This window comes from Podarcis bocagei (genome assembly GCF_964188305.1).
Source record: "Podarcis bocagei genome assembly, chromosome: 3".
Classification (NCBI taxonomy): Eukaryota; Metazoa; Chordata; class Lepidosauria; order Squamata; family Lacertidae; genus Podarcis; species Podarcis bocagei.
The window spans coordinates 60,993,054-61,019,030 of NC_138127.1; the positions used below are offsets into that span (position 1 = coordinate 60,993,054).

Sequence of the window (25,977 nt, forward strand, 5' to 3'; positions counted from 1 at the left end):
ATAAGTTCAATTCCTTCAGACTCAAACTATATGACTTTGAAAAGCAGCTCTGCTGACCTAATCACCAGAACACTTTTCACTTCTCCTGTTGTATTATGGAAATTTTGTGTAGCTGTAATTTATGCATTCATGTACCAGAATGTATTATTTAATATATGAATATGAAATGAGATTTGTAACTACAGTATAGCAAAGAAGAGGACTGAAATGAGCAATGGTTTTTAAAGTAATAAAAATGCAGAGGTTAATAAGGAGTTTACAGAGACAGTGCAAAGACTAAAGGAGCACACACGCTCCACTCCTATAGTAGTTTCCCCTTTTAAGCATCTTCTGTGTAAAACTACCCACCAAGCTGCTCTTTAATTGTATGCATAAGCCCAAAGTAACTCCTTAGAAATGCAAATGAATGTGGATGAAATGCATGAATTTTGGCTTTGGTTATGTATGATGGAATGTAGCATTCACTATTAGGACAAGTGGAACCTTCTAAAGATTATTTTATTTTGCTTCAAATAGGAGCAACCAGAGCTTGTTAGTGCAATTTATGGACGAGGGATAGCATATGGAAAGAAAGGGCTGCATGTGAGTATAACATTTTTAAAGCCGCACATGATAATGAATTTCATAATATATATGCATTCACCAGGGCTGGCCTAAGGCATTTTGGTGCTTGAGGTGAACAAAAAAAAAAGTCACCTCACCTGGTACTCAGAGAATAGACTGCTCCTGAACCTGGGGCCTCTATTTGTTTCTTACAGTAAGTGGTTAGAATTGCAACTATGCCTAAGACAGAAGATTTGCAATAATGAGGCGGGGGTTGGTATTGGTTGGTTCTAGACAGCCGTGTGAAGGATTCTCTTTTCCTTCAGGGTTGTTGGGATCAGACACTGCTGTCACTCTCTGCACATTTTTAATGGACAACATCAGTTGTGTGACGTTTCCTTCTATTCAACTCCATGACTCCATACTCTCCACTTCCAGGGAAGCAGTTCCCCCAGCAGTGGTCATGGCACTCTAGCCCCGGGTAGTCAACCTTTTTATACCTACCGCCCACTAATGCATCTTTATTGATGTTAAAATTTCCTTACCACCCACCAGTGCTCGATGGAAGGAGGATTCAGCTTGTGCCGTAGAACCCCCTACTGCCCACCTAGAATCCTGTAACGCCCACTAGTGGGCGGTAGGGACCAGGCTGACAACCCCTGCTCTAGCCAATGATTTTTGCTCAAGAGGAATGTACTTATTCCAAACCCAGAAGTTATTTGTACAGTCCCTTCACTTCCGATTGCTTTTTAGGATACATATTATTTTTGCAACTACAATAATGATAAAATATAAAGATTTTTATTTCCCTTCTACCATCTGAGGCAGTTGCCTCATGGTGCTTCATGGGCAGGCCAGCCCTGGCAATAGCAGATTCATGATGGTCCCATAGTAACTGGAATACTTAGCCTTGTTTGTTCTGATGTTGCATGTATGTGACTCTTAGCACACATCAAAATATTCCATGATGAAACCAAGAATTTTGATTCACTGAGTGTTGTACCATTTAAAAATTGTCACCATAACCTCCCTATGACTAAGCATATATTGTTACTTACATATTCCCCCCCCCCCCATTTTTAAGGATATAAAAAATGCAGAGCTAGCTTTGTTTGAGCTGAGCAGAGTCATTAGTCTGGTCCCAGATCAAGCTGAAGTGTTTGAGCAGCGAGCAGAGGTATTTCTTCCACTTTTAAAAGATTTTCTGATGTCTATACCTTATCTATACCTTATTGTTATTTTGTTTATCCAGTTATTTTCTGTATGCTTCTATATGTTTATTGTTGAAAGTTCTTGGTCATATTCCTAATAATATATGAATTAAGATTTGATGTTAATCAATATACAGCTATCAATACATTAAGACAAAAATAAAATAGAATAAAAATACCAAAGCTACTCACTCTCCTGAGGCAACGTTCTTCCACTATTTCATCCAGCGGATTCACGGGACAGCCCATAATATCTTGTGCTGTATTCACCACGCTCTGTAGGCGCTTCCTATCAGATGATGTCAAACCAGCGTACCACACCGTGATGCAGTATGAAAGGACACTTTCTATTGTTGAGTGGTATTTTATTTCTATTGAAAAGCATAATTACACTAGTGTTTGTAGCTGTCAGCCTTCAGAGGGTCCGTGAATGTCATTAACTCTTCATTTTCTTTGTTAATGTATAGAAGGATGCTTGTAATAATAGATGCAACAATTTTCTTATAAGCTATACAGATGGGCTTAGAAAAATTTTAATAGGAAGAAATACGTCATTTCAGTAAAACCCAAACCCACTTTTTCTCCTTCAGCCCTTTAATACCTGACAAAATTAATAGGTCTTAGTCTGCTTTTTAAAGTTAAATAGATGTAATGTAATATATGCATGTGCTCCAATCAATTTTAATGTACAACTTTTTAATGTAAATAATGCACTTGTTTAATTACTCAACACAAAATTATTTTTTTGTGCATAGTTATTACATATTGCAACCTAAAATCATTTTGAAAATGAAGGATTATTTGTACAATCTTGCTCAAAGTATTATCTTGGTTTTACAGATACTGTCTCCTCTGGGTCAAATGAGTGAAGCGCTGGCTGACCTCACTAAAGCTATTCAGCTAAAACCCTCCGCACGACTTTACCGACACAGAGGTACTCTTTACTTCATATCTGAGGTTAGTTTTCAGTTGAGCACCTGCAGAGAATGAGCTGGGATAGGTGCTTAGTCTCAAGGGTCATATTTGCAATGTATTATAAGCTACAAGCTATTCTATCTATCTCCTTTAAAGAGAACTGAGTTTGGGAGGCAGGGGGAGATCGCCTATTCTCTTGCCCGATCTCTTGCAACAAGATAGCCTTACAGAATCTGTCTGAGGAAACATTCAAGTATTTTAGACTGAGAGAAACTGCTGATACATATTTTTGTTCAGCACCTATTTTTGCAGGAAGGGTGTACAAAAGCAATTTTCGTGATGATTTTTTAAAAGCATATAATTTGTTTATTTAAGGCACGTATACACTACTACTTCTTTAAAGAGTTCAAGGCAGAACACATTTTTTTTAAAAAAAAGTTTCATTCTTTTAGAGCACCAACTCAGTTACAAAAGTATTATTTCAAAAAGTAGAAGGAACAGCTGATATCTGTAGAGATTTTGGCAGCAGATTATTTCTGGGGACTTTTCTTGACTTATTATCACTCCAGTTTCTTCAGTTACCATAATTTAGGTTGCTTTCCCCCTGGAACCATTATAAAAATAGAGGGAACATATTTCTTTTGCAACCTACTGAATTCAGTGAAACTCCCAAGTAATAGGTCTAGGATTGTAGCCCAAGACCACCATAAACTGTTTTTTTCCTTTTAAGAGTTAATAATTTTGTGATATGGAAGGCTTGGTATCCTGTAACTACAACATTGTTTGTGTTGCCTTTGTGTTCGATCTAGCAGTTTTCTGTCTGATGGAAGTTGTTTTTCTGTCACAGGACTATTCAAGTGCCCATGAAGACTTTCAGAACTCCCTTGAACTAAACAAAAACCAGCCTATAGCTATGCTTTACAAAGGTTTAACATTTTTTCATAGAGGACTTCTAAAGGTAATTATTTTAAATAACTGTGCAATTTCTACTATATGTGTGATGAATGCATATGCTTGTTTGTTTGTTTGTTTATTATTGAATTTATATACTGCCCTTTAGCTGGAGGTATGTTGCCATTAGCAATTAACAAAGTCTGCTTTATGATTGTTCCAATCCAGAGTGTTTAGCCTTATCTACTCCAGGTGTCTTTCCAAAGGTCCAGACAGGGGCCTTTACATAGCTTTTCACAGCTGTTAGTTGTAACAGAGTTGTTTAATGAGAATGGAACACTTTTGACAGGTCAGATTCAAAATGTTTCAGCAGTAACTACCTTAATTTGTATCTAAGAGACTTCACAGTAACATAATTGTATCAAATAATTACATGTATCTAATTTATCAGTTGGCATTACATCTATTTGAGTGTTTGGATTGGTGCTTAAAATATCTGATAAATAAATATAGAACAATCTAGAGAGATTTTAAAGTTGTTTAGTCCCCCACTCCTGTCCCTGATGTTAGTTATTTTTTGAATTTATCATTTGGTTGATAGACCTTAGGCAAATTTGTGATAACAGAAATGTATATTAGTAGATTGGTTGTGTGATCCTAAGAGAGACTAAGCTTTTTGGACATTTCATATTTCAGTCTCTGAGGACATTTTTGCACATGCAGTTATAAATATATTGTCCAATGTATTGTCTTGTGTTTACCTGTACAGATCTCCCACAAAGTATTTCCATAATTATTCAAAAATCCCAATAGGAATCTTAATCTTAATAGCACAATATTTTAATTAACAAGAGTAAATGGTTGTGTTTTACCCAGGAAGCTATTGAATCATTCAAAGAAGCCCTTAAGCAGAAAGCAGATTTTATTGATGCATATAAAAGTCTGGGGCAGGCCTATCGGTAAGCAAAATGCCTTTACATTTCACTCTTTGACCCTCAAATGTGAATTGTTTAAGGAACATATAGAAGGGAGGTTTTCATCCAGACTGTGTTATGCTGGTTTGTTAAAATGTTTGGATATCACTTTAGTGATATTATATGAGACTGAAACGTAATTCCAATAATTTAATGAGGGGGGCAAGTTATTTTAAGATTACTTTGGAGTAAAAAGACTTCCTTTGCCTTAAATAATATATACTTTCAAAGTCATTTTCCTGACTGGTCTTTTTATATCTTAAACAGATTAAATTAGATAATACAGTCAGATACATATCTACTAAGGAGTAGGAACAATTGCGGCCTAATCTTCAGTACATGCATGTAGGATTGCTGCTTGGAAAAAATCACAGATTTATTGTTTAAAATATTTTTAATATGATACTGATTTTTAGAGCCCACGTTGGTTAATTTCAGTAAATAGCAACTTAGCTAAATAAACATTTTAATTGCTGTTTTTTGCTATTTATTTATCACTTTAGAGAGCTTGGTAACTTTGAAGCTGCTACAGAAAACTTTCAAAAGGCACTGATGCTAAATCAAAATCACGTTCAGACAATACAACTTGGGGGAATGATGCTTTATCATCATGGTAGCCTGAATGAAGCTCTGAAAAACTTTAAGGTAAGCAATTGTGACGAGTTACAGCAGTTCCATCATATATACTCATATCTGTCTGTGCTGTGTGTGGTTATTATATATGCAAACAAACATACATACATAAATGAGACACCTTTAGGCTACTAAGCTCTCAAATGTGCATACAATCACAAAGACTTTCATGTTCACTGTCATATATAAGAAAAGTTGCAGCCTTCTTGAGGGCTTCCTTTAGATTGAAAGACTGTCTTGAAATTTCTGTCCAGTGGATAACAGTAGAAATGGACTGGACAAAAGCCTTTCCCCGGTGGAAGGTTTCTGCTTGTTTGTTTTAAAAACTGGCACATCGCTTCTCCTTTTCTTCTAACTTCCACATAGACTCAAGATGGCTGGGACAAATTACTTTTCTACTGTCGTGGATGTGTGGATAAAGAGTAAATAAAGATCTGTGGTTTGTTTATCTGCAATCTCACAAATGTATTGATTATTCTCTTTTCAATTTTCTAGAGGTGTCTGCAGCTAGAACCATATAATGAGGTGTGCCAGTATATGAAAGGTCTTAGTCACGTTGCTATGGGGCAATTTTATGAAGGAATAAAAGCTCAAACTAAAGTTATGTTAAATGATCCTTTGCCTGGTCAGAAAGCTAGTACAGAGTACCTGAAAGTGAAATACCTCAGAGGTAAGTTGCTGCTAATGAAATATTCATTGTTTCATACCCAGATCCAGGACTTTTTTCAGCTAGAACTCAGTTCCGGCACCTCTCGGGTGGGCACCATTGCCATTATAAGAGAACAAGGTTCATGGTGTGTTCCAGCACCTCTTCTTCTAGAAAAATAGCACTGCTGAAACCTATGTTAACTTAAGTATCAAATTTGTGCACATTTTTTAAAAAATTGCTGTACGTACTGTATTGTGAAATTCTTTACAGCTTTCTTACCTCAAAGAAAACATAGCAGAAAGTTTTTTTCAGGTTTACATACGGTGGTAAAAAGTACTGATTTAGGCTTGTACATCAATCCTAGCTATCCATGAAATTTATTGCTAATTGGCATGCCCTTTCTGTAGATTTGTTTTTAATTGAAAATATAAAGTTATGTATATGACTACTTAACGTAACTATTGGCTCAGGATATTTTTTCCTTAATAAAGACTGAATTTGTGCAGTTGTCCATATGTACCCTGATCAATTGGATACAGTTTGCCAAAGAGTTAAGTATGTATTTCAAGGAAAAGGAGACATATTATTTTAATTATTTAGAAAATTTATCCCCCAAAAAATTCTTCAAGTGGAGTACATTGAAATAGCATTGTGAAGTTGTAAGGTTTAGTGGTTGCAGTGATGAAAGTTCCTCACTTAAAGAATCTCTGCTAATGGAAGAAATATTAGGGAAATGATCCAAAAGTTTATACTACTTTAAGGAAGTACAGTGCTTTTGTATGGAAAGGTCCCCAGTTACAGCATGTAAACAGTAAACAGTGACATGGTTGTAGTTTGTGTGTGGATTTGGGGGAGGGCCATAGATCAGTGGTAGAGCATGTGCAGAAGGTCCCAGTTCAATCCCTAGCATCTCCAGGTTGGGCTGGGAGAAATGCCTTTCTGAAACCCTGAAGAGCCACCGCCACTTAGTGTAGACAAGACCAAGCTAGATGAATCCAGCTCAGTATAAAGCAACTTCATATGAGCTCCTTACGTATTTTTCTTCAGCACTGCAGATCGCTTGAAAAGCATTTTGCCTAGAGATCATTTAAGCTGACTTGCAGGAAAAGGGGCTAAATGATATTTACTTCCTTCACAGAATATTCTCGCTATCTGCATGCCCACCTTGATACCCCACTTACAGAATACAATATAGATATGGATCTTCCTGGGAAGTTTAAAGATCACTGGGCCAAAAATCTTCCTTTTCTCATAGAAGACTATGAAGAACAGCCAGGACTACAACCACATATAAAGTAAGTACAGTGGTGCCTCGCAAGACGAAAATACCGTATTTTTCGCCCCATAAGACGCACCGGCCCATAAGACGCACCTAGTTTTTTTGGGGGGAAATAAAGGGAAAAATTTTTTATTTCCCCCCCAGGTGCGCTGCGCTAATCCCTTCTGGGTGCCGGCAAGGTCTCCGCTAGCCGTGGGAGAGCCGGGCGCCTCTCCCAGGGCTAGTGGACAGCTGCGCTAATCCTGAAGCTTGGGGTGTGCGGAGCTCAGCGCGCCCCAAGCTTCTGGGTGCCGGCAAGCAGTCCGCTAGCACTGGGAGAGCCGCGCGGCTCTCCCAGGGCTAGCGGATAGCTGCGCTAATCCCGAAGCTTGGGGCGTGCGGAGCTCAGCGCGCCCCAAGCTTCTGGGTGCCGGCAAGCAGTCCGCTAGCCCTGGGAGAGCCGCGGGGCTCTCCCAGGGCTAGCGGACCGCTGCGCTAATACAGAAGCTTGGGGCGTGCTGAGGCCAGCGCGCCCCAAGCTTCTGGGTGCCGGCAAGCAGTCCGCTAGCCCTGGGAGAGCCGCGGGGCTCTCCCAGGGCTAACGGACCGCTGCGCTAATACAGAAGCTTGGGGCGTGCTGAGGCCAGCGCGCCCCAAGCTTCTGGGTGCCGGCAAGCAGTCCGCTAGCCCTGGGAGAGCCGCGGGGCTCTCCCAGGGCTAGCGGACCGCTGCGCTAATACAGAAGCTTGGGGCGTGCTGAGGTCAGCGTGCCCCAAGCTTCTGGGTGCCGGCAAGCAGTCCGCTAGCCCTGGGAGAGCCGCGCGGCTCTCCCAGGGCTAGCGGATCGCTGCGCTACACCAGAAGCTTGGGGCGTGCGGAGCTCAGCGTGCCCCAAGCTTCTGGGTGCGCGCAAGCAGTCCGCTAGCCCTGGGAGAGCCGCGGGACTCTCCCAGGGCTAGCGGATCGCTGCGCTACACAAGAAGCTTGGGGCGTGTGGAGCTCAGCGCGCCCCAAGCTTCTGGGTGCGCGCAAGCAGTCCGCTAGCCCTGGGAGAGCCGCGCGGCTCTCCCAGGGCTAGCGGAGCGCTGCACTAATCCCGAAGCTTGGGGTGTGCGGAGCTCAGCGCGCCCCAAGCTTCTGGGTGCAGGCAAGCTCTCCGCTAGCCCTGGGAGAGCTGGGTCTCCCACAGCTAGCGGATAGCTTCCTGAAGCCTGGAGAGCGAGAGGGGTCGGTGCGTACCGACCCCCCTCGCTCTCCAGGCTTCAGCGAAAGCCTGCATTCGCCCCATAAGATGCACCCACATTTCCCCTTCATTTTTGGAGGGGGAAAAGTGCGTCTTATAGGGCGAAAAATACGGTAATCCGTTCCGCGTGTCTCTTCGTCTAGCGGTTTTTTCGTCTTGTGAAGCAACCCTATTAGCGGCTTAGCGCTATTAGCGGTTTAGCGGATTAGCGGCTATTAAAGGCTTAGCGGCTAAAAAGCTATTAGCGGCTTAGCGGCTTAGAAAAAAGGGGGGGGGAGCGGGGAAAAATCGGAACATTTGCAAGACGTTTTCGTCTTGCAAAGCGAGCCCATAGGGAAATTCATCTTGCGAAGCAGCTCAAAAACGGAAAACCCTTTCGTCTAGCGGGTTTTCCGTCTTGCGAGGCATTCGTCTTGCGGGGCACCACTGTACTGTATTTTTTGTTCCATAAGATGCACCTGACCATAAGATGTGTGTAGTTTTTAGAGGGGGAATGCAAGGGGGGGAAATTATTTAAAGGGAGCGCTGAGCAGAGCCTGTATGCATCCCAGGCTCTGCTCAGAGCTTCCTTTCACAAGCTGCGAGGAGCGTGTGTGAGGCATTTGCAGGCTTTTCCCCAAGGACAGAGAAGCCCCCAAGAGCCGCACACACGCTCCGCGCAGCTCTTTAAAGGGAGTGCGGCTATCCCAGGCTTTTGCGGGAGGTGGGGGAAGGGACAGAGGGGCTGCCCTATCCCTTCCCCCACCTCCCAGAAAAGCCCAGAGGCTCCCCGTACCCTGAAGAGGCTTCGCACGGCTAAGCCAGAAGCTAGAACAGCAAGAGGGAGCGCTGCGCAGCGATCCCTCTCACTGTTTTGGCTTCTGGGATAGCTGCGCAGCCTGCATTCGCTCCATAAGACGCACACACATTTCCCCTTACTTTTTAGGAGGGGAAAAGTGCATCTTATAGAGCGAAAAATACGGTAACTAAATTTACCAATTCTTGGGCTCTACTGGAAATGTTTGGAAGTGGTAGTTCAAGGTTTAACTTTAATTGCATGACTTCAAATACAGTCTATGGTTTTATAGAATGTGTTTGTAACAGGTACAAGTTGATTTCTAGCCTGCACCAACTCCAAAAATGTGTTCTGCTGAAAATGGACCTATTGAAATAAATGAACTACTCTGAGTATGACTTAGTCATAACCCTTTATGTTTTTTGTTGTATTTCAGATTTCTAGCACCAATTTCCCAATACTAGTTTCTTGCTGTTCTATACTACTTTTATACTGGTTTTGTGCTGGTGTTGGGTTTTATGTTGGTTTTACTGAGTTAGTTTATGATGTTTAATATATGTTGTTTGGTTGTATTATTGATCCATAACTTTTTAACCTGCCAAGGGGACTTAGTTGGTGGACAGCATAATAAGTAATATTAATTTATGGTCCATTTTGTTCTTGAAACCGAGGAAAACCAAATACCTCAACAATCCTAGAGGTCCAAAATAATGAAAAGCTAGTGCAAAAAGTGGCTTAATTGTTCTACAGTATGCCCTTTAGTCTGTACTATAAACAACAGTTTCTGCAAATGTTTCTATTTATTTTTCTTATTTTTCACAACAATTCAAATTTTAAGGTGTGCTGTGGCTCTGGAGCTGTCATTTCACTTAAGAAAGGCAACTCTGGATTATTCTTTTTCTCCCCAGTTGTATTTCCGCAGAAGCTGAGGACTCTGTATAGTATGTGACATTCCTGCAAATGAAAGAATTCTGGAAAGCAACTCGATGATCTCTGAAACAGAATTTGTTAGACTATTTGTTAGAGGCTGCTTAACTATTGGTTGTTCAGAGGGCACTTGGAAGTTGTGGTCTTGGTATTCTTGCTGGCAGGATAAGCAGAAGTTAAGACTCCTTTAGATGGATGTGAACAGGCGGTCCTTGACCTTTCAATATGTTTGTTGGACTCCATCAGATCCCGAGACTTCTATGGTTTAAATACAACAGATAACAGGGTCACTTATATTACAAAATTAATAATTCCAGTCCAACACAGAGCCTTTATGTTACCCCGACTGAATATTTTCCCCTCAGCTTTCATCAAGGGCAGATATTTAAACATCTCCAGAAATGATAAACATTGCGGATGTTTTTCGAATGTGCTGGACACTGTAGAAGGTATTATTTTCTACTGTCCATTGTACAACCAGCTATGTAAATGCTTGCTATCCTCTTTTTTTGGGTAGTCTAACATCATGGCACAATGAAAATATCATATTCTATTGGTCTGACATTAACCCAGAAGTAACTGCCAGGGTGGCTGAGTTTTTGTCAGTAGTAACTCTTAGAGTGGGAAGAAACTCCACCGAAAATCCTCGTTATTAAATATTTTACATGCCTGTTTATTTGTATATATAAATATATATATGGATGTTTTATGATGGCCTATATTTGCAATGCCTAATAAAGGTTTGGCAAAGTAAGTAAGACTCAATCAGAAAAGAAATAGCACAGTAGTTTTCCTGTAGGACTAATTGCAGTCGTTAACAGTCAACAGGTTTACCATATCCATTGGGTCAATCACCCATCTCCTACTACCCTTATGAGAAAAAACCCACTCCACCCTCCCACTATATATAAGGGTCTAGTGACTTCTGTTTCAGTGTATCTGAAGAAGTGTGCATGCACACAAAAGCTTATATCCAGAACCAACTTATTTGGTCTCTAAGGTGCTAGTGGACAAATTTATTTATTTATTTATGCCCAAATAGAGTTATAAAAAGGAAAGCTTGGCAGGGGTTGGTAATCTTAGCCATATTTCTAATGTTTGTCTATCTCACGGGCTGCTACTAATATAGAATCTATGTAAGAAATCATCTTGATATTTAATCCTGGTTTTATTTGTGATTTTAAGGGATGTACTACTTCAGAAATTTGAAAACTATAAACCCGAAATGCAAGAGATTATATGTGTTGCTGATCAGTTGGGTTCCCTAATGCAATATGAGACCCCTGGATTTCTTCCAAACAAGAGAGTACATAGAGGTACACTGGAAAAACTTTATTGAAATATGGAATTAAAAGTATAATGGCGCTTGCTGTGATTAGCATTGGATATTCAGCAATAAAACATGCTCTATTCATATGGTAGTTCAGCTTATTCATACATAAAAGAGAACTACTATTACAGTCCATTATGTACTGTAAAGTGTGAATACTTAATGAGGCAGCAACCTCCAGTGATATTAAATATTAGATCCTATGCAGTCATCCACTTGCATCTCTTAGACTGCAATTCTATGCTCACTTACTTAGAGAGTAAGCCTTACTGAACATAGTAAGGGCATGCATAAGGTAAAGGGGCCCCTGACCATTAGGTCCAGTCATGACCGACTCTGGGGTTGCAGCGCTCATCTCACTTTATTGGCTGAGGGAGCCGGCGTACAGCTTCCGGGTCATGTGACTAAGCCGCTTCTGGCGAACCAGAGCAGCACACGGAAATGCCGTTTACCTTCTTGCTGGAGCGGTACCTATTTATCTACCTGCACTTTGAAGTGCTTTTGAACTGCTAGGTTGGCAGGAGCAGGGACCGAGCAACAGGAGCTCACCCTGTTGCGGGGATTCGAGCCGCCGACCTTCTGATCGGCAAGTCCTAGGCTATGTGGTTTCACCCATATAGCCACCCGCGTCCCTCAAGGGCATGCATAGAATTGCACTATTTTGATGCTTCAGCTTCTGCCTCACGTTTAGATGTCAAGTATAAATGTGAGTGGGCTTCGCTGGTAACTACTTCTGTTTGTTGTTCAGCAATGGGGCTAGCTGTGATAGAAGTAATGCAAGCTGTACAGAGAACATGGGTGAACTCGAAAGTACGAATTAATGGAAAAACCAGGCTGATGCAGTGGAGAGATATGTTTGACATTGCTGTGAAATGGCGAAGGTAATAAAGAAAGAAATCTAGTTTGTGAATTATTATTATCAAGAGTACTAAACTGTAGGCTAAGCAAGTATTGACTTTATAAAGGCAGAGGCAAAGTGAACTGAGGAAGTATTTATAGATTTTTGTGGTTCCTACATCATTACTTCTGCTGTTGATTACATGATTTATAGCCCTGTCTGTGTGACTACTTCACAAAACCTATTTAATTCTTCTAATAAGGGCCATCCCTGGAGGCTGGAGGCCACAGGGCAAATCATAGTGTTTGGACCTTCCTATACTGCTTGACCCAGGCATGTTGGGTTTTTCTTTTCTCTCTTTCACAATGCTTTCCTCCCCCTACTTCACCCCTTATGCAAATTCTAATTTTACATTTCATAGTAGTATGCCCATTGTGTATCATATAGGGCGATGCATAACTTGAATCTTTAATCCAACTTCTTAGATCAAGAAACAAAAGTTCTTTCTCCTTGCAAACTAAAGTAAATAAAGTTAAGTCCATTATTTCATTCCTCTTAACATTTCAGATTTGGTTATAGCAATAGTTGTACAGAACATCACCAAAATAAAGAAATTCCTTCCAGTAGCACCTTAAAGACCAACTAAGTTAGTTCTTGGTCTGAGCTTTCGTGTGCATGCACACTTCTTCGTTAAGAGTCGTCAACAGGCTCATCTCAGCTATCTGCCAATCTCCCATTCCCACCACCCTTCTGAGTAATACCCCTCCCCACCTTCTCACTATATAGAAGGATCTGGCAACTTCTGTTTCAGTGTATCTGAAGAAGTGTGCATGCACACGAAAGCTCATACCAAGAACTAACTTAGTTGGTCTTTAAGGTGCTACTGGAAGGAATTTCTTTATTTTTTCAGTTTTGTAAGTTGTAAAGGCTCAGTGATTCTCCATTCTCTCTGTCCTTCCCATTCTCTTCCTTGGCAGTGTTGCCAGCTGTCTTCTGAATGCAGACGTGTTGCAGTCGGGCCCCAATCCTCCTCCTATGCTTATGTTTTTGCAACTGTAAGAGGGCTTCCAGGTCAGCATTTGGGGTGCATTCCCAGGCAGTGCTGCTGGCCATGGGTTTCATTATTGGTGCTGTGTTATGGTGAGGTGCCCCCCCAAGTCCACATTGGTTGCCCACGTTCCCACCACCACCGCCCCACATCCCTTAGGAATCTTCTGATCTCCAAGTTAATTTCCTCTAACTCTTGAGGTTAGCCCATTATTGTAGGTGGAAGAAAGCAATGAAAGCTTTCTTTAAAAATAGATGGAAAAATTAAACCTGAATTAATACAACTACCAAATCTGTAAGCAGTGTTGATGTTGTGTCTCTTTACAGGATAGCTGACCCAGACCAGCCTGTACTGTGGTTAGACCAAATGCCAGCTCAAAGTCTTAGCAGAGGCTTTAATAATCACATCAATCTAATCAGGTATGATGCTTTAGTGAAATCTTGTTTGCATAAGAAATTGTGCCAGAATCACACATTTTGCACATAGGAGTTCTCGGTGTTGGGATTTCTGAACTTGTATTCTGACATTTTCTTCTTCAAATGGGTATGTAATGTATTGCATGTTTTATAGCCCCCTTTAGATATTTCTTTTCCTTTTCCTGAGGAGCTGGAATTGCACATCTACACTGTTTTGGAGTCCAACAAATAAATCCAATATCTTTCAGTACTGCCTTCTGTTAGGTATTTTTCCTACACAGAAACCCACAGCTACACTTAAAATCTTGCCAGGCATTTCTGAAAGGTAATATATGCAGCACAACTGATTCATTATTGCATTATGCTTCATCACAAGCCCACTTCTCTTCAAAGTATAGCTTAGCAATTGTTGTATGTTCCCTCTTCCCCTATACTATACTACAAAACAAGATATCTGGTATTAGAGCAGCCACAAAGAAGGAAAGGCAGAGAACACTACAAAAATATTGTCAATCACAGGGGTTTAGACTAAGGAGCATATATTTAAGCTGCCAAAGTTTGTAAGTTTCCTAGTAAGAACTTGTTGCATTCTTGCTTTGACCAATTACTTCTATTTCTATTTCTTTGTCCAATCTTTACCAATAGCATCAACCTTTCACTGTACAAGCTGGAAATTTTACACTCAGTTTGGGTCCTTCCGATTTTTATTTCCTTGACTTCATTTATATTCTTTAACTAGATCCATATCAAACTTTTCTGAAAATCTAAAGTCAAGTTCTAAAATCTGCTTGGCATAGATATATGCTGACTGCATAACTACAAGGCCTACCATGAAAGTGTGGTAACTTCTAATTCACTTGTAGACTCACTGCATTCTTACTAGATCCATCATAGCTTATTTTGTAGTGTGAAATGTCTTGTCATCAGCATAGAAAGTGTTTGACAGGCAGCAGTGGGTTGTGCTAGAAGTGGAAAGTTTGAATAAATAATTTGGAACTATGATTTCTCTGCTCCTTTTAGAAAAAAAATATTCTGCTAATATGATTCTTGCTTTTCCATTTACTGCATTGATGAATCTGCCTTAAGCTGCCACTTTTTTCCGGGCTTCTTTTCATCGCTATTATTATGCAGTTCTTGTTTAGTCATAGCAGGTTTAATTAAACTAATTAAGCACCACTGGCTCAGGTAAGTGAAATTAAAGACAAGTGGCCTAATTAACCCCTGTGATTGACAAGTAGCTTTGTCTCTTGGTATTTGCGGCTATAAAGCTTGCTCTATGAAATCTTGTTTTGTAGACTTGGAAACGAGAAGGGACTTCAACAAGTGCAATAATGGTATGTAGTTTTGCCTTTGGTATATGTGTTTGTGTAGCTAGCTGCGCCCTAGACATATCTTTTTACTGCTCATGAATGTTTGGACAATTACATCAACAACATTCTAGATGGAAAACAAAAATTCGTGTTTGCAAGCAGTGCTCAGAATGAAAATTTAGCTGGAGAGTTTAAATAGATATAAGCAAATATAATCCAGTGGGCATAAATCTTGAAATAAATGATCAGTGCATGAGTTTTCATTCATTTCATTTCAATGGCTCTGGTTTGGGGGAAAATATTGATGAATTATGGGCAGTCTGTGTAACCATATCCTGAGCAGGGCTGAAAAGTTGTATTAGGTGAAATATTCCCATGCCTAAAATGATTACAGCTTTCCAGTGCATGCATAATGTTGAGTAGCTCAATAAGTTCAAAGGGCTCAAGTTTAAGACTTCAATATTATAAATAATTTTTTATAGATGTAGGACCTAATAAATATTGCTCCCAGTTTTCTTAAGTCTGCTTGCCTGTAAAGACAACCTCAGTACAGAAACAAAATAAAACTCAAATTAATTTTATATAGTTACATCCTTTTTCTTCTAAATGCTAACATTGACTCTTGTCAGTTTAATATTTTTAAAGAGAATACACAAATTATCAAAGATTAAAACTGTGTGGTACAATCTGCTATTTGTCAAAGTTGCCTTGTAAATATCACTTGAAAAATGTTCTGTTAACAGTGCAATCTATGCAAATTTACTCAGCAGTAAGTTCCATTATTTCAAAGTCTCATTGAACCCAATGAGTCTCATGGAACCCTTCTAAGTAGAAACACACAGATTTATGCTATAACATGTCCATAATGCTTTGCAATGCACAAAAGTTCTCTGGCAAGTAGAGTCCCTTGAACAAAGTTTGAACTCCAGTGTTTTACCACATAGAAATCATATATGTACTTTCACAAATGGTATGTAAATGCTTGCTATCTGTTTAATGTCCCGTTTTAAAAATGTTCTTCTCTGCAGGGGACAAGTTGTTAACATAAGATATCGGGAATATTTTGAAAAGATGCTTCATTTTATCAAAGACAGGATCCTTGTTTATCATAGGTAAATAAATTCTTCCTTTTCCTGCATTAATATGGCAAATTTTTATATAGTGTTCAAGAATTAGGTGCTGCACAGTAATATTTAAAACAACCTGCCTGCAGGCTTACAATCTAAACAAGATGAGACCATGGGGAGGGAAAGAAGAGATTAGAACCAAATATTTAGGAAATGGTTTGGTACATTGCATAAACAATTGAGAAGCAGAAGGGTGCAGATTTCAGGTGTCAGTGAGGTTCAGAGAAAAGAGAGCAAGTGATGATGGAAACGTGAAATAGAAATGACTTGAGATTTTTCAAAGAAGAAAGCATTGGCTGAGCAAAGATAATAATGCAGCGGGAGAGAAAGAAAAAGGGTGACAGATAAGGAGGGGCCGAAAGGTAAAAGCATAGTAACGAATAATTTCTGATAAGGAGATGAATTTCAATATATGGATGTAACGCAGGAAAAATATGGGCAAATTGAGATACAGAATAAACCGAATGGGCAACAGAGTTAAGAACAGAGAGGAGAGGGTGAAGCTGAAAAACTGGCAAACCAAAAAGAAGCATGAGAGAATAAACAAATGCTTTTCCAGTAGCAGGAGACAAAACTATCAAAATTTAGCAACGTTGAAAACTTGGACGTTGGCAGTTCTGACTGTCAGATTGACTGTATGCAGCCAGGAGGCTGAGGCAAGTTTGAAGATGATGAAGGAAAGGTGTAAACTATGGTTAGGGAAAGCCAGGCCAATGAGAATGCTGAAGAAGAAGATTTTAGAAGATCTATTTTTGTTATCAACATAGAAGAGAATGGAGTAGCAGCAGAAGGGGAAAGAAGACTAAAAAAGAGCCAAGAGAAGAAAACGAATCTGTATTTATTGAGATAATTGTTTTTTAAAAGTCTTAACAGGAGAGAAGATGATGAAGAGTAAAGAAATGGAAGCATGAATGTGTAAGGAGTAAAAGCTGAAGAGCAGCTGGAGTGTCAAGTTGAATATGGGAAATGCCCTTGCTCAGTGGTGAAGCTGACTCAGTGACTATGAAGATGCCACTTTATTTCACCCTAAGAGTCAGTCACTGTTCCAGAATCCTTTAAGGGTGGGGTAGAACATACATATATAAGATTACAAATGAAAATAGAAAGATGGGACAACGGGTCAAGATATATATTTTTAACACAGGACAATATCAGGAAGGGAAAGGTGTAGTAATAACAGTATGTACTGCTTCAGTCTGCCTTGTTCAACATAACTCTAAACTATATTTTAGTTATTGCTATGGAAATAATCATGGATGAGCCTCAAGTTCCCATGCTCCTCCTGTGAAGCAGTTCTGATGAGATCAGATGTGTTTGTCCCAGTTTGGACATAATGGTAGACTGTGGTTAGTTTTAATGATGGTTGAGGTTGCCTTAATCAGATAAACTGTAGGTAAAATTAAGGGCAGTTTAGCCCTTTCATACCTACTGACAACCATGATTAGTTGAAAATGGAAGCAAATGCTTTCAGTCTCCTTACAGTCACATCAGAGAAGGGGACACGGGCTCATTATAACATTAAACTATAAAGAGTGGTGTGAAACAGGGCTGTGTTCTCGCCCAACTCTCTTTAGCATATTCTTCTCCCTGTTGCTCTCATATGCATTCAGCTTGACTGAAGACGGTGTGTTCATTCAAGGAGCAATGGGGATCTGTTCAATCTGGCATGTCCCTGCACCAAGAAAAGTGCAGCGGGTCCTTATCTGAGAGACATTGCTTGCAGATGACACAGCCTTGACAGTGCACTCTGAGGAAGCTCTACTGAGACTCATCAACTGTTTTACCCAAGCCTGCAGGGAGTTCAGCCTTACCTGACAAAGACTAACATCCTAGGAAATTGCAAATGCCAAGATGAAGCTCTACCAGACTTGCATGTTGAGCATGCTGCTTTATGGAAGTATGTTGTGGGCAACTTACAACCATCAGGAGTGATGCATCAATGCCTTCCATATCCACTGTGTCAGGAAGATTTTGGATACCACATAGCAGGACAGATTTTCAATCAAAGATATGCTTTCCTAAACCCACATTCCTAGCATGCTTGCACTCCTGTCTCAGCAGCGTCTACACTGACTAGGTCATGTCCACAGAATGGAAGGTGGCAGGATCTCCAAGGGCATGCTCTAAAGGGAGCCCACTTCAGGCACTAGGCCCATTGGCAGACCAACTCTGCCAACAATGTCTGCAAAAGTGATATGCATGAACCCTGCCATGTGGGAATCCCTTGCAGATGACAGCAGTGCCTGAAGACAGACAGATAGGTCAGTATCCATAATGATGATTGGTGGAGGAATGACCATTGGGAAGAGCGCAAAGAGAAGAAATCCCGTGGTGCATCTGCATCAGCACAACCAGACACCTTCATCTGCCCCAGCTTCAGTGAAACATGTCTCTCCTGTATCTCTCTCTACGCCCACAGCACACTTTTCCATCGTCTCCCAAGACACACGGATGCCAACCAGGTTTAACTTTGTATATAAATAGGTTATCTTGTATAGGTTATTTTCTCAGTAACATAACCTAGGTATGCTAAAAAGCTATTGTGTTTTCTTGTTAGAATATGTTCACATTAATATAAAAACTAGAACTAAATATTTAATTGAAATTCTATTGAACCCTTTTGCCTAACCATTTAGTGCTAATAACCACAAAGAACTAGTAGACGTTCGAGAAGCTCTGGAGCAAGTGCAAAAAGTAGAAGATCTTCTCCCAATAATGAAGGTAGTCTTTCTATCTCTCCCCCCCCCCCAATTCCTCTCCCATCCCGCAAAATAACTGTATTTTTGTTAATATTAGAAATAAGATTATGCAAATAACATTAGTTAGTGATGATCCTTCAAATTTCATGTGAAAGTGGAAATGGACTTAAAGTTACCATTTTAAACTTGGATATGATTTTTTTCTAGTACACAATGAGGGTTTGCTGAGGAAGGTCATTTTGCAAGGGAAAGCTCACTAAACTCCAAGCTAGTTTTCTGTGTATTACAGTGTTTTGTAACAAATTGTGGGTGTTTATTAGTGTCTCTTGGAATGATGAAGGGGTTTTTAATTGCAAAATTGTCCATAGTAAAGAAAATAAGCTCAATGGATCTTACTGCATTTTAAGTAATTACAAGGAAGACTTAACAAATACCGCATAAATGAATAGATACAAATAGCATGAAATGAAAGAGGTGAATAACTTTGAGTAGGAGGCCAACACTTCATTTTGTCAGAGTGGGTCATGTGTTACTTATTCATAGGGTCAAACTGGCAGAATTTCACAATTTAGCAACCGTTTTAGCTAAAAATAATCCCCTCTGAGATTGAATGTATAACCTTGAGGGTGCTGTTTTCTATTAGCTGAAAGCAGTTAGCTGAATAATTAAATAATTCTCTAAAGACTGTTGACAAAATGGTTTTCCTGTGCAGGTCCTGACTTCCATGTTGGAAGAAGAATGTCAACATGCATCTGATATTTGAACAGGAAAATATGAAATAGCCCAAGTATCAACAACTAGGGAAAACTATTATCTCTTCTATGTTTTTAGCACATCTCTGTTGTGTGGTATGCCTAAAAAGAGCTCTAATATATTTGCATATGTTTAGGGAGGCCATAGTCCACAAATAGCAAACCTTCCTTACTTTCAGGAGCCCCCCTGAGTGTGATAGGTGAAATTCTTTTAGCAGTGAGAGAGAGAAATGCATGTGAGATGTAAACTTTAATGGGAAAGAAACCTTGCCATAGTTTTGGCCACATGACCTGGAAGCTCTCTCGGCCAATAAAGCGAGATGAGCACTGCAACCCCAGAGGTGTCTGCGACTGGACCCAATGGTCAGGGGTCCCTTTACCTTGTTATGTAGTATAAAGGAAAGCTGAAATTGTCTTAACTGTAATATGGAACAAACAAACAAAATCCACTTTTTGATATTTGTTTGAAAGCAGCTCCACAGTAAAACAAGAGATGGATTCACGGTCAACACCAAAGTCCCAAGCCTCAAAGATCCAGGAAAAGAATATGATGGATTTACTATCACCATAACAGGAGATAAGTAAGCTAAGTTTCTATTTTATATCATGTAAACTACAGGCAAAAGCTTACTAGTCTTTATTTTAATTATTTTTTTAAAAAAATAAATTGAAGACAGTGTTATAGCAGTCAAAGGTTAGACAGATTTCAAATATGCTTGGTTTTCCTTCTGTAGTAAACTTTGTCAGCAAAGCTGCATTTTATGTGCTTCAATGTGGTATTAAATTAATATATTTACACCCATATAATCCATGCAAACATGTCCTAACAGACTTTACTAACAGCTTGTAAGTTGTATACACTTATTATAGTTTTATCCTTATCCATATTGGAAGCTTCTCAGGTATACAGTTTGGATGGCACATGTTACCCACCCTTGTTCTTGCTGCTTATGCTCCCCAATTAATATACTAGTATAACAACTCTTCTTCTGTGAAAAAGGGGGGGGGGGAATCAAAGCAATATTCTGTATTTTTCCTTTTCAGGGATACTCACTAAATTTTTATATAGGCAATGTAGTAGCTAAAGGGTACGTTCCACCAGGTCCTGCTTCTGCCCATTCATAATCATCTCGCCATATTTGTGCAAGTGTGTGTTTAAAAAAAGATTAAAAATATTACCAACTAATTAACAAAAATCTGCTTTGTCTTTTTATGTTGCTTTTTCAGTTTTGATATTTGGTCAAAAGCCAAAGTAACATTGCACTCATTTCTATATTCAACTGGAAATTATTGAAATACATTTTAGAGCAACATAACCAATCATATATAATCTGTAGGCATTTGTATGTGTTTGTTTATGTATGTGTTGTTGAATGTATGTGTTTATTTTAAAACATGCCTCTGATGTAGACATATATTTACAGGATTGGGAACATACTATTTTCAGTTGAAACGCAGACAACAGAAGAAAGAACACAACTCTATCATGCAGAAATAGATGCTCTTTATAAAGACTTAACTACCAAAGGAAAACTACTTGTTTCATCTGCAGAATCTGGGGTAAGATCTTCCATTATGTAATTACGTAGTTTTTAGTATCATGAGCCCGAAAGGTCTAAGAGCACAGGCAGGCTGATACACAGAGAGATGTTTCTTCCAATATTTGCATCCCAAGGCATTTGTGAACCAACCTGTGATCACTGGTTGAAGGGTGGTATGGAAATTGTCATCATCACCATCATCATCATCATAGGCTTGGCATGTCAACATCAGCACCTTGAATTTTGTCTCAGAAGCATATAGGCAGCTTTTCAAAATGTTTTAACAAACTGTACCAGTTCACATTCTGTCAGCCACGTTCTACTCCAATTATAGCTTTTGTATCCCCTTCAAGGGCAACATCATGTAAGATGTTGCCCTTGATTTTCACATGTCAGTGTTTTTTAGACCAACTTTCTTAGAGCCAAACTGGACACAATGGGTGGGTGGGAGGTTGTTGTTGCTGTTATTGTTGTTAATTTTTTGTATCTTTATTTAAGATGTTGTTATGGATGTTGTTTATGTGGAAATTGTTTCAGTTTGGTTGTTTACTTTTTAATTTTTTGTTTATGACTATTTTTGTTATGTTCATAATTATGTATTTTTTCATGTTGTAAGCCACATTGTGCATAGTTTTAACTCTGGAAAGATGGCAAGCAAATAAAATTATGTATATATGTTAGTCCAAGCACACCACTGAAGTCACCTGAGCCTCAAGTGAGCGCTGGGTCAAGCACAACCCCAGACTATGCATCTAAAGCTATATGTCCAGCCAATTCTCAGACCTGAGAACCAACCTACCCATAGGACCTGTGTCTTGTCAGGATTCAGCCTCAGTTTATTGGCCCTCATCCAGCCCATTACTGCTTCCAGGCACCAGTCCAACACAAAGTATTAGTTAAAACACATGCCATCACTATAAAATATTTAAGAGATTACTCCTATTTATGGTTAAATGCAATGCATTGTTTAAACATTTTAAAATTTATTTTTGTTGGGCTGGATTCAGAGTGTCCTTTCTGTGAACAGCCTTTTTCCATTTGTGGAACGCACTGAGATACAACAGAAGCTCCCTCGGAAGGAAAGGGGAGGCTCTTTTCTCTCATTCCCCCCAAATGCCACCTCCCACACAAGGATGCCTTGTCCTCCCAAGAGCTATTGGCTAAAATCTGATCCCCACCCTACCTTCTTCCAGCAGGAATTCTGCTCACAGGAGCTCTGGATCCAACCCGTTTTTAAAATCTCTTATCTGTCCTTTCTGTTCCATTACTATTCAAGGTAACTCACAATCTGACACACACACACCCCGCCCCCCCAAAATTAACATGGCAGATTAAAAAAATGTTTTTTAGCACGGCTTGAGAAACAACCACATTATATACAAAGCTTAGAAGGCCTTAGCAAATGAAACATGTCTATATGGCTTACTGTCCTATATACACCTTTTCCTGCTTGAATGCTGCTTCTTGTCATGCTACAACTACCAACTTAATAAAGAATTATACAGATAATAAAATACTGCGTATTGCAGAATGAAAACAGTTTATTTCCATAAATTCCATTCATTTAATTTAATTTGCTTGGTGCATGCAGTTTTCTATTGCTATTTTGATTTTTCATGTTAAATACATGGTTTTATTTTTCTTAGGAGTCGGATGCTGTGTGCAGTCTAATCCTGTCTCTCGTATATTATTTCTATAACTTAATGCCTCTGTCCAGAGGGTCCAGGTTAGTATCTTTCTTCTTATGTAATAACTGTATCCATAAAGATTACATTGTGCACAGTGATATGAGATCTTACCTTACCAGTTCTTCTTTCTCCTGCCCCAAGTCCTAAACACTTTTACATAAATGTTGGCAGTCATATTATTCTTGTGTGCATCTTTAATGAGAGAACATTTTCTCCATTTTGTAGTAGATGTATTTCTCATTTTGTATTTGACATGTTAAAATTTTAAAACTTGTCTTACACTCTGCAGTTTTTTAAAAATACACTTGAAAGTAAATCCTGTTGCACTCAATGCAGCTTACTTCTGTACAGGATTGCACTATTAAGCTCGATATAGCAATATTGAAATTAATACAGCCAGGTCACAAGTACATTGCATTGATTTTAAATATTTATGAAAATGGAGAATCTCTTAACCTTTAAAAGCAGTAAAATATGTTCTTGTGTTTCCATGGAATGCTTTGTGTGCATTTTATTTCTTCTGTTTTTGTTTGTTTCTCAGTGTGGTGGCTTATTCAATAGTCATGGGAGCTCTAATGGCAAGTGGAAAAGAAGTATCAGGAAAGATTCCAAAAGGAAAGGTACACTCTGAATAACCTGTGTCCAAAAAGTTATTTAAAGCATAATGTGGGGCTAGGTATGAAGTAATGCAGATGTTCAAGAAGCAGTTTGTGAATACCTGCAACTTCTCAAAAGATAAAGACATGTTATTTTGAAAAAGAAGTGAGATGTGTGAGAGAGCATTCTTGTTTCAAAGTGAGAAGTAGCCCTATGGACTGCAAACTGTTGGTGTAGCAAAATAATTAAATAAAGCAGCAATCCTAATCTCAGAAGGTGATGTCCAGTGTTGTCTACCTGCAAATGGAATGAGCACCGTTTGCAGAAGTTCTTCACCCTACCCTTTCCCCCTGACCTGCTCTGGAGGGTTAGGGTACCATCTAGAACTAACTGGAAATTTGCATTTGGCAGTGGGGTGGGGAATAGGAAAAGAACTTCCATTGCATGAGTGAACTTCCTCTTGTGCAGTGTTGGATATATCACCCAGTGGAACTTGCTTCCTAGTAAATCTATTTCCTAGATTTAACTATCATTAGGTAATGTTCCTGTTATTGTTCTTGGCAGATGCTAGAAGTGATGGAGTGTATTGTAAATGAGATGATAGTTTCTATGCGATTAGGACAATAGTAACTTCTCTTTATGATCAAATGAAGTTTTTCACATTTTTTGCTTCAAAATAGTTTGGAACTTTGTGTCTTGCAACAGGAAGCATCATCATCAATAATAATAATACTTTATTATTTATACCACACTCATCTAGTCTCTTGTGATGATGGTTTTCTTTAAATTTTAAATCTCCCCCCCCCCTTGAAATCATACTAGCAACTTCAGCCTTTCATTGTTATACCACAACTGCTAAAATAGCATATTTAAAGCAAACAAATCCAAAGCATACAGTTCAGTTCAACTCTTCTCGTCTTCCAACTTCCATTACAAATACCTTTTCGATGGTGCTAAATGTGAGGGTATGTTCTGACAGTGCACTTATTTTTGCATTTAGTTGTTTATATTTAATGTGTGTTCCAGCTGATTGATTTTGAAGCTATGACAGCAGCTGGATCAGAGGCCTTCAGTAAAGTGGCAAAAGATTGGCTGAATCTGAAAAGGTAAAATTGTTAATGTTGGCTCAAGGTTTTGCATGTCCTAAAAAAAAAGTCCCAGCTTTCCTCAGAAAGGCAGTCTTTGTTACTTTGAAAAGTTGAGTTAACAGAAGAGTGCTTTCACAAATTCCAACTTATGGCAGCTATTGCATTTCACCCTCTGCCCATATATCTATGGCTGCTGCTTGTGACACTACTCAAATATAGTTTGTGATAACAATGTAGTTCTTGTTAAACTTAAACCACCACATCTAAAAGGCCTGGTTCCTATTATAAATTTAAGTAGTACTAAAGTTACATGAAGCAATAGACCCAAACTAGAAAGAACTGTTTGAATTTGGCACACCATAGAGGTCTGCATGTGTGGCATTTTACTCTCTAGCGGAAGGGAAAAATAACCTAATACATTCAATTTCTTCGTGGTTTTCTGGATTAGAACCATGGTGATAATTAGCTTCCTTCATTGATAGTTATCATCGCAATCTACTTAACAGTTCTTCTACAATATATGGTGTTAAATGTCTGAAATAATGAACCATACTATTGTGAAACTTGGTATTTTAATGCTAGAACATTTTGAAGACAAAATTCATAGGTAGTCCAGTTGAGTTAAATTAGCATTTTTGGAGTGCTTAAGCAAAAATACAAAATATCAGGTTTATTTCAAACTTAAGTCATGGACTATGTTTCTATTAATATTTGCATTTTCCTTTTCCAGCATTTCGCCTTCTTACAAGAGTCTCCCACTGGTATCAGAATACTTTCCAACATTAAGAACCATGATTGAAGCATTAAGTACAGATTCAGCTCATTGCCTGAAAAGGCTTTAGTTGCTGTGTTAACTTACCTCAGTAAAGAGCAGTGACCACTTTTTTTGTATGTTGTTGATGGTGCAAGTCCTTTGTTCCCGATTATTTTTGTGGATTCTAAATAATTGAATCACTTCCTTTTAGGAACCCAACAGAAAACAAAATCCTTTTCTATAACTGAGAATTATTGGATATATCCAGAAGAAATACAGCTGATTTCAGTGAAGAACCAGTTGCCAGAAGGCAAAAGTGGCAACACAGGGTGCTGCTCAACTAAGATTTACTCAGAGTAGACCCCAATTACTGAACATGACTTGTTTATTTCATTTGGTCTACTCTGAGTAAAATCGAGTTGACTATCACACATACATCTGCCACACATTGTATGCACTGTAGCATAATTTTAGCCTGTTCCCTGCACCGGTTTAAATTTCACACAGTCACCCAAAAGAATGATTTAATAGGTTGACACAAAAGCCCATTTTATTACTTGGATGTATAGTCTAAATTTTGACCAAACTGCGGGAGGCAGTGGAAGATAGAAGTGCTGGGCGTGCTCTGGTCCACGGGGTCACGAAGAGTCGGACACGACTAAACGACTAAACAACAAAAAGTCTAAATATCTATAAAAGGCAGGCATGGCTTATTAGACCTCATTCTGTCAATTACTGCATACAGGCACTGATCCACTTCCTCTCCTGTA

At 39.2% G+C, this 25,977-nt stretch overlaps 1 protein-coding gene across 4 annotated transcripts in view; it reads left to right on the forward strand.

The window, feature by feature from the left end:
* The window catches only part of TTC13 (tetratricopeptide repeat domain 13), a 31,394-nt gene extending 6,050 nt beyond the window's left edge, over positions 1 to 25,344 (forward strand). For 3 of the 4 annotated variants that reach the window (XM_081188213.1, XM_081188215.1, XM_081188216.1), the window contains 19 exons: positions 517 to 582; positions 1,628 to 1,720; positions 2,595 to 2,711; positions 3,517 to 3,627; positions 4,437 to 4,519; positions 5,038 to 5,179; positions 5,663 to 5,837; positions 6,955 to 7,111; positions 11,205 to 11,335; positions 12,098 to 12,230; positions 13,562 to 13,654; positions 15,990 to 16,073; positions 18,725 to 18,809; positions 20,011 to 20,120; positions 20,964 to 21,099; positions 22,727 to 22,806; positions 23,310 to 23,388; positions 24,392 to 24,471; positions 25,184 to 25,344. In XM_081188213.1, the coding sequence (XP_081044339.1) occupies positions 517 to 582; positions 1,628 to 1,720; positions 2,595 to 2,711; positions 3,517 to 3,627; positions 4,437 to 4,519; positions 5,038 to 5,179; positions 5,663 to 5,837; positions 6,955 to 7,111; positions 11,205 to 11,335; positions 12,098 to 12,230; positions 13,562 to 13,654; positions 15,990 to 16,073; positions 18,725 to 18,809; positions 20,011 to 20,120; positions 20,964 to 21,099; positions 22,727 to 22,806; positions 23,310 to 23,388; positions 24,392 to 24,471; positions 25,184 to 25,295 (2,067 nt within the window). In that variant the 3' untranslated portion in view covers positions 25,296 to 25,344. The remainder of the gene's footprint in view (positions 1 to 516; positions 583 to 1,627; positions 1,721 to 2,594; positions 2,712 to 3,516; positions 3,628 to 4,436; positions 4,520 to 5,037; positions 5,180 to 5,662; positions 5,838 to 6,954; positions 7,112 to 11,204; positions 11,336 to 12,097; positions 12,231 to 13,561; positions 13,655 to 15,989; positions 16,074 to 18,724; positions 18,810 to 20,010; positions 20,121 to 20,963; positions 21,100 to 22,726; positions 22,807 to 23,309; positions 23,389 to 24,391; positions 24,472 to 25,183) is intronic. The other variant, XM_081188214.1, reaches the window with a different exon arrangement.
* Positions 25,345 to 25,977: the final 633 nt, after the last annotated feature.